Source organism: Mya arenaria, chromosome 2 (assembly GCF_026914265.1).
Source record: "Mya arenaria isolate MELC-2E11 chromosome 2, ASM2691426v1".
NCBI classification, from domain to species: Eukaryota; Metazoa; Mollusca; class Bivalvia; order Myida; family Myidae; genus Mya; species Mya arenaria.
In genome coordinates this window covers 50,916,513-50,925,525 of record NC_069123.1, presented here as the reverse complement: position 1 = coordinate 50,925,525, position 9,013 = coordinate 50,916,513, and the positions used below count along the sequence as shown (strand labels likewise).

Here is a 9,013-nt window from a genome sequence, read left to right as displayed (position 1 = left end):
AGACGTAACAGAGGTTGCTTCATTGGTTGTGGTTTTAAAGTCATTGATCAAACTATCATTGACATATGTATTATTTGAAATATTCATAGTATTGTTTTCGACATCAATATCAGTAGATTGTTCAATAAATTGTGTGGTGTCGTATGGAATGTTTTCTGATTGTGTAGAAAATGTTTCTTTACTTACTTTTTCTTGTGTTGGCAAAAGCGTTGTAGACCTTGCAGGCATTGTCAAAGGTATTGTTCCGTCTGAGTTTTCACGTGTAGTATGTGGGATTCCATCTTTAGTTTGGTAAGTCATTGGAAAACCATTAGTTAAATAATCCGATGATGTTTGGGTATTCACTGGCTGGGATAGATCTTTGTTAGATATGAAATAACTGATTGTTTCACTCACTGATGTTATGCCGACTTGACTGTCAGTGTCAGCACGAGAATGTTCCGTAGACGTGTTTTGCACCTGTGGTTTCTTTCCATGATATTGCGGAGTAGTCTCGTTGTTGGCGGGGGTATCTTTCATGTTATGATAGGTCGATCCCTCACTGTTCGCGTTTTGGGTTGTCACTTGCTTATAGATACTTTCCCCTACTGAGGTTCTAGGTATTGCAGTCTGGCCCTTTCGGTCAATTATCGATGTTTCCATAGTATGGGCAGAAATAGGTACACTATGCATTTCAGTGTCGCTTTGCGTATCAACTTCTAATGCCGTACTTGAATGAGTGGATGCATATTGTTCACTTAAGTCCATAGTTCCTTCGTATAAATTGACTTTGCCATGTGTTGTAATACTGATGTCATCGATAATTGGTGTTTCCAGTATGGGGTTCTGTGTTGATTTTCGAATAGTTTTCATAACATTTGCTTCGGTGTTTAGTTTTGAATTCTCTTCTGGTGTTATAACTGTATCGTCAACTGTGCTTTCCCAAAACATTGATGTGGTTCTAGTGGTTTTAACCGAGTTTGTTTGTGTGGTATGATACTCTGGTGCACCAGAAACTGTTCGAGTAGTTGCTGGAAAATGTATAACATAAAGAATAAAATAAAAAACGCAATAATTGCCAATGCATGCCTTAAACATAAATAATAAATGTAAAAATATATATATTTCTTTTCACTGATACGTACAAGGGCCTTAAACTGTGGTATTTAAGTAATCAAATAATAAACAATTTAGATATGTTGAAATATCTTTATAAACATAAAAGTATAAACAAAAAAATCTAATAAAAACAAAGGTAACCTATAAAAAGTGTTGCGGTACCATATGTAAGACCTGCACCATTTGTTATAAAAACTGCACCATGTGGGAACTATTTTAAAACAAGGCCTGCACCACATGTAGATAATCTACACCTTTTGTGATATGTTTGCGCCATGCACCATATGTAAACAAATCTGTACCATATGTGAAATTAGTTGTGCAATGCACCATATGTGAAATTAGTTGTGTCATGCACCATATGTGAAATAAGTTGTGCCATACACCATATGTGAAATTAGTTGTGCCAGCAGCAGCAGCAGCAGCAGCAGCAGCAACAACATCAACATAAGCAGCATTTGGTTCGTCGTTATCAGGAGCAGCAGCACCACCATAATCATCTTCTACGTTTTATTTACTTCTATTCAACATACATTATGTTTTTGCAAACCATTTAACAGACGCAATTGCAACTACGATCTTGGACATTTTTTGTGTTCAAAACTAATTAAATAAGTGAGAAACTAAAAAGGAACTATAACATGTTATTGTTTTTTCTTAGCAGCCCAAATCAAAGTAAACAGATCATTCAAGGGCAGATAACAATGCAGTACAAAGTTAAGATTTATAGCAAATTCCTTCACGTAGTTTCAGAGGACTATTTAAGACAATAATTTTGAGGTAAAGCAATGGAAACTGGTAGATAACATTGCAACAGGTCACTTTTAACACTGTTATCAATTAATGTCAAAATTGCCGTTGAATTCTTTTTCGTAGCTTTGGATTGCAAAAAGAGCAAAAAAGCCAAATAATTGACATTTTTGTATTGTTCACAGCTACATGTTGTCACAATCAAAATCCAAAGTTCCATTACCATCCTTCAAGTAGTTACAATGTACTAAGTTATGCTTTAGGCAACTTTTCGAAAATCATTATTTGGGAAAAAAATCAAAGTTCAAGGGAAGAAAACTTCGCAAAAACGTTCCCAAGAGGTAAAATGCATATGCTCTGCAAAATATCTCATTGTTGTATATGAATGCTCAAAGTTCAATTAACTTTATTTCAATAGTGTTATGTCTCAGAAAAAGAATTGTTTGAAGAAAGAGCGAATAACTTTGCCAGAGAATAACGGAGAGTTAAATTTACTTCGCTGCGAACAAGGTCAAATGACTGTCTATAAATAACCAAATTGTTATTCTATATCTGCAAGTACTCGTAGTTTGCAAGTTATGCTTTGAACGAACTTTTTAAGAATATAAAATAACAAGGGGAGATTACTCTGCAACAATTAGAACAAAAGTTATAAAACACTTATAAGTCTTATGTTGTATAAAACGTCAAATTGACATCGTTTACTGTTCAAAGTCTCTATTAATTCCTTAAAATAGTTTTGAGTAATGCCCAAGACAAATTGTTAAATTGAAATGAACATGGGATATTACTTTGTTGCAAAGTAACAAAGAGTTATGATTTTTGCAAGGTGCTCAACTTAAACATGCCATCTATATTTACTCCAGGTTAGATCCAAATTCTTGAAGAAGTTTCGAAAATCTGCTTTGGAAAGAATGGTTTAAGAAGAAGAAAAACGAGAAGAAAATATAAAGATGAAGAAAAATGATAACTACAGGTATCCCAGGATGGATGAACCAGGCACGCAGCATGACACAGGATGTTACTTATTCGGGCAGAAACTTCTACAAAAATCAACAGGACTATCATTCCCCACATACACAGCTTGGGCACAAGACAATAAACTCCATGTTACATGATAAGTTACATCCAGATCAGGTGAAGGTGTTTTGGAGATAAAGTGCTCACAGCGATATCCATGTTCACTTTATTGAAAAAAAAACATAGCAAAGGGACGGCATATACCAAATTGCCTTATACCAAACACTACTGTGAAGTTTCAACCAAATACGACCATGGATTTTTAGGTATACCCCAACACGAGATGAAAGAACCCCGAATCAAAATTCGGATTTTTTCCCCATATTTTACATATATATAGAATAGTATTGTTTTTCATGATACACTGCAGATGTAATTCACATATGATGCTGATTTTCTATATGTAGTACAGAGATGATTTAAAAATATTTTCCATACGGTGTAGTGTTTATGACAGATGGTAAAGCGTTTTACGTATGGTGCAATTAACATATGGTACCGTAACACGCAAGAAATAAACATATAACATCAAGATCGGCAGTAGCATTCATTCCCGGGACCTCCGTACTTGAAGACATGATCTTAACCGATGGTCCACGTAGGCATCGATGTGTAACGTGTGCTTTGTTATACTATAAACACTATTTATGATATTTCGATGTTTTTTGTTTACGTATTACATGTTGAACATACTTTTGGGCAACGTTATCATATTTGTCGACACTTTTCGTTGTCGAAAAAAACGTTCAATCAAGTATTCCTTGTTGTGTTTTATGTATACAAGCGTGGCTTTAATGTTGTTTAAGAAATATGTAGGCTTTAAAGCTGCACTCTCGCAGATTTACCGCTTTTACAACTTTTTTTTATTTTTTGTCTCGGAAAGAGCAATTTTTGCGAAATATCTGCAAACCAATGATAAAACATTGCTAACAAAAGATCAGATCGCAGATTTGCATATTGCCGTTCGGAAATTAATGTTTAATGGCTTAAACCGTTACTAACGGTTTAAGAAAACTGCATTTATATAAAACATTAATTTTTGAACTGCAATATAAAAATCTGCGATTTATTTTTTGTCAGCAGTCTTATCACGTGTTTTCCATGGATTTTTGCAAAAAATGGCTCGTTCCAAGACAAAAAAAAGTTGTCAAAACGTTCAATCTGTGAGAGTGCAGCTTTAAAGAGGTGGACTTTTAATCCTCTCAAGAAAGCGCCTTTAATCCTCTGAAGAAAATGCTTGGTTATATATCTCTCTCAATCTCCAGTTTGTCGTTAATACAATCATTGTAAAATGTCTCAACGCTACACTTCATGTATGTATCTTTAACTTCGAATTTTGTAAATATGTTTCACTAGTTTGCATCAAAATGTTTACATTAAAATTATAAGAACAGTCATATGTTATCTGACTGTTGTTTCCCTACTAGCATAAAACATAGTGACCATGAAATTATTGAAGTGAAAACCTTCCTACCTGACATCTCTCCGACTGTCGGTGACTGCCTTCTTTCAGTATTTCCTGTTGAGCTTTGCTCAGTTGCAAACACAAAACGTTCACTATTTTGTGTTTTATAAGCTGTCTCTTCTCTGTTAGTGAAATGGTTTGTGGAAAAGCTCTCTTCAACGGTTTCAGTAACACTTACTACCGTTGCTGGATATGTATTTTTAGTTCCTTCTGAAACGTTGCTGTCAAAAGCTTTTGTAGCGTTGTCATCAAACACTATTGTAGAATTGCGCTCTGGAGCTGCTGTGAGTTTGTCTTCTAAAGTCCCTGTAACTTTTAACGTCTGTGTAGCTTTGCCGTTTGACGTAGTTGATCCTTCGGATTTTCTATCAAACGCTGAAACTGCTTTGTCGTCTAACGTTGCAGTGAATTTGTTCTCACCCTTTATAGTAGTTTTGTCGTCTAACGTGGGTGTAGCGACGCCATCTATTGTTTCCGTAACTGTGGTGTCTAACGTTGATGAATCGACACCATCTAACGTCCTAGTTGCTTTGTCGTATATTGTTGTTGTTTCTGTATTGCTTACCGTTGATACAGTGTTTTTGCCATCTGAAGTTGATGTTGCTTTTTCGTCTAGCGTCTGTGTTACTTTGTCGCCAAACGTTGATGTAGCTTTGCCGTCAAGCGCTGATGTTGTTTCCTTGTCTTTTAACGTTGATGTGGCTTTAAAGCCAAACGTAACTGTTGCTTTGCTATCTAACGTTGATGTTACTTTGTCATTTGGTGATGGTGCTGCTTTGTCATTTAACGTTGTAAGTTCTATGTTGTCTACCGCTGTAGACACTTTGTCATCAAACGTTACTGTTATTTTGTCATCTAACGCTGTAGTTCCTTTGCCATAAAATGTTGCTGTTATTTGTTCATCAAGCGTTATAGTTACGTCATCCAGCGTTGTTCTGCTTTTGTCATTTAACGTTGCTGGTACTTTGTCGTCTACCACTGTAGTTCCTTTGTAATATGGTGTTGCTTTTGATTTGCCATCTAACGTTGTTGTTATCTTGTCGTCTAACGTTGTTGCTGCTATTTTATCTAGCATGGAAGTGTCTTTATTGTCTAATGTTGTAGTTATTTTGTATCGTGCCGATGCTGTTTCCTTACCATCTAAGGTTGCCGTTGTTTTTTCATCTAACTTTGGTGTTCTATTGTCATCAAATCTTGAGGCTGCTTTTTCATAAAACGTTGTAGTTGTTTGGTTGTCAAACGCTTCAGTCCCTTTTTCGTCTAACGTTGATACTGGTTTTTCATCTAACGTTGGTGTTGTTCTGCTTCCTAGTGTTGTTGTTGCATTATCATATAGCGTTGTATTTGCTTTGTTATTTAACGTTGTAACTGCCTTGTCAGCAAACGATGTTGTTGTTTTGCCATCTAACGCTGCAGTCGCTTTGCCATAGGCTGTTGATTTCGATTTTTCATCTAACGGTGTAGTTGTTTTGTCATCTAACGTAGTTTTTGCTTTGTTTTCGAACGTCGTTGTTGCTTTGCCATAAACCGTTGTAATTGCTTTGTCATCTAACGTTGTTTTTGCTTTGTTTTCGAACGTCGTTGTTGCTTTGCCATAAACCGTTGTAATTGCTTTGTCATCTAACGCTGTTTTTGCTTTGTCATCTAACGTTGTTTTTGCTTTGTTTTCGAACGTCGTTGTTGCTTTGCCATAAACCGTTGTAATTGCTTTGTCATCTAACGTTGTTTTTGCTTTGTCATCTAACGGTGTAGTTGTTTTGTCATCTAACGTTGTTTTTGCTTTGTCATCTAACGGTGTAGTTGTTTTGTCATCGAACGTTGTTTTTGCTTTGTCATCTAACGGTGTAGTTGTTTTGTCATCTAACGTTGTTTTTGCTTTGTCATCTAACGTTGTTTTTGCTTTGTTTTCGAACGTCGTTGTTGCTTTGCCATATACCGTTGTAATTGCTTTGTCATCTAACGTTGTAATTGCTTTGTCATCTAACATAGTGGTTGCTTTGTCATCTAACGACGCTGTTGCTTTGCCATTTAAGGTTGCCTTTTCTTTACCATAGAACGTTGTAGTTGCTTTATTATCTATCGTTGTAGCTGCTTTGTCTTGGAATGCTGCATTCGCTTTGTCATATATTGATGTTGTTGTCTCGTCATTTAACGTTGTTGTTGCTTTATCATCTAACGGTGTAACTCCGTTGTCATTAGACGTTGTTTTAACATCACCTGGCACTCTAACTGTGTCTGCATACGTTGGTGTATTTATCTCAGTTAATGTGCCATCCAACGCCGATGTAGCTTGTTTGCTAATAGACATTGTAGTTGTGTCGTAAGACCGTGAGGTACTTTTTTGATATCCTAAAGTGTTGATTGCGCTATCTAACGTCGACGTGGTTTGTTTATTGACAAAGGAAGAAGCTTGATCATACAACGATTTGGTACCTTTTTCTCCCCATGTTGATGCAATGTCTTCATTTTCGGCGGCCGTTGATGTGATGTGTAAAGCTGTCGAACCATTCCTGTGTTGTGTTGATGTATCGGTTCGGTTCGTCGTAGTGCCGTTGTTATCCGCAACAGATGTTGCTTCGTCGAATAAGGTAACAGTTATGTGTCCATCACTTTCGTTTGTGCCGGTTGTTGTTGTAATATATCCTTCAGCAGTTTTATCCCCAATTGCTGTTTTTTCGTTGGGTACGGACGTTGAACTGCTATTGTGTTCGGTCATTACTACATGAAAACACCATAATAGCAGAACTTTCAGCAGATTCATTGTACCAAAGTGATTCATAGGAAATATGATAACCGTTTGAAAACAAGGGCGTGAATTTCATAGTTTTATACTAAGCCATCTCTGCAATTTGTGTCGTTCTTAAAAGACATGCGTGTTTGAGCCTTGCGAAGCAAAAACGACCGAATCATGCGAAAAAAATGAAAGTGAGACTTAAGAAAATTCTTCTTTGATTATCTGAACGCGGGTCTTGAGTATGACGGCGGTAAAGAGGACGCATCTGCCTCGGAGCCGAAATAATAGGTAATCAGAGGATAATGTGAAGTACGTTTTGGGATCTCCATGTCATAATTTTGCTTGATGTTGGTGTCAAATGGTGTTTACCAAACAAATATATACAATAGTAAACTCAGCTCAGATCTTCATTGTTCATTGAATTTATTTTTGAAGAAGTGTCAAAATTACAGTTACCGACAATATACGAGGGATGCTGCACATATCATATGTGAAATCTAAACAGCCGTAACGAGGTATAAAACACTACCTAAGTTCTAAGTTTTGCTAGTGCGTTTTCGAGTTTTCCTAATGAATGTTTAATATGTAACATTTCTGATTTAGTATATTTTTTTCTAAGCTACATGTAGTACATAATATACAATAAAGTGGTCTAGATTATGAATTCATATGAACAAGTTTAATGAAAAAGAAGATGAGTTTCAAAGAAATATTGTCAAATATTAGGAAGTGTTCACTAAGTTAACTTTTTTTATATGTAATCGTCCCCAGGGATTTACTGAATTAATGAAATGAACTTAAATGTAAACTATACAAGTTAAGTTTGTGCACTTATTTGAAATCAATTACTAGTAGTCGAAAATATTTCGTAATGCAGTGGCCATTTATTCGGCATTTAGATTGGTCCTACGGTATCCTTTTGTTAGTTAAAGCATTCTATGATAATTAATAACACAAAGAAATATAAATGCTACATCTCGAACCCTGGTCTTGCTAAACTGTTACGATCACCTGCGATCAAAGTATAAATTCGAGATGTAATTTCCGGGCAAATGATGCAGGCGACGCATAATTTTAGTACAAGAGACAATAAAAAATGGTTCTAGCAGGTGGATGGACACGCCAGTGAACAAGATAAACAATTACCGTGTTTGATCGTGTAACATTAATGATTTCTAAAATAATATACTATTTCACACACGGTTATAATCTTACATGTACAGTACATATTTTAGTATGTCCTAACACAGAGGGCTTCGACTTTTTTATCTAAGGCGACTATAAATTAATTGCTAGGTTTTCATACCCGCCCGCGCCGGCCTCTTTTTTACCGCCGCGCCTTAACTTTTATTGACTCTAATAACAATCTTGAACTATGGTCTGTTTCTGCGTTTAGGTTCCGGTACTCACTAGCGGTTTCTAACATCGTCCAATTTTATTTTTGATATCAATTTTGGGAGGAAAAAGGCAATAAAATATGCTCATAATGCACCATTTCTGACTACAAATTGTTAAACTTTCTTGAGGAAGCAACCCCAAATCACGATGCAAACAGTTTATGCCATACACTTTCGCTTTTGTGGGAGGGCGCATGTCAAAAGGTTGCGCCCCTTAGTTACGCCCCTGTAATGTCAATTCCTGGACCCCCCCCCCCCACCACTCCCGGTATTGTCCGGCCGGAACGGCGTTTCTTCAGACCTACGGTACGTGTCGATGTACAACATATACATGTCGCAAATAGGAGATCATGTTCGTGGTTCGTCTTGAAACACATGCATATGGTCCATTACCACCCCCCCCCCCCCAAAAAAAAAAAAAAAAAAAAAAAAAAAAATTAGCATGGACACATATTTACGGTGAAATAGTCATCTAAGAAAATAATGAAAATTAATAAACAAGTCACGACTGCACCCATTTAAGAAAAAATGGGTACAAAATTAGCAATT

At 36.2% G+C, this 9,013-nt stretch overlaps 1 protein-coding gene across 1 annotated transcript in view; it reads right to left on the bottom strand.

Annotated features, from left to right (window-relative positions):
* The window catches only part of LOC128215579 (mucin-16-like), a 29,164-nt gene extending 22,115 nt beyond the window's left edge, over positions 1-7,049 (bottom strand). Inside the window, exon 1 of the mRNA XM_052922285.1 lies at positions 4,343-7,049. Coding sequence (XP_052778245.1) covers positions 4,343-7,049 — 2,707 coding nt within the window. The remainder of the gene's footprint in view (positions 1-4,342) is intronic.
* Positions 7,050-9,013: the final 1,964 nt, after the last annotated feature.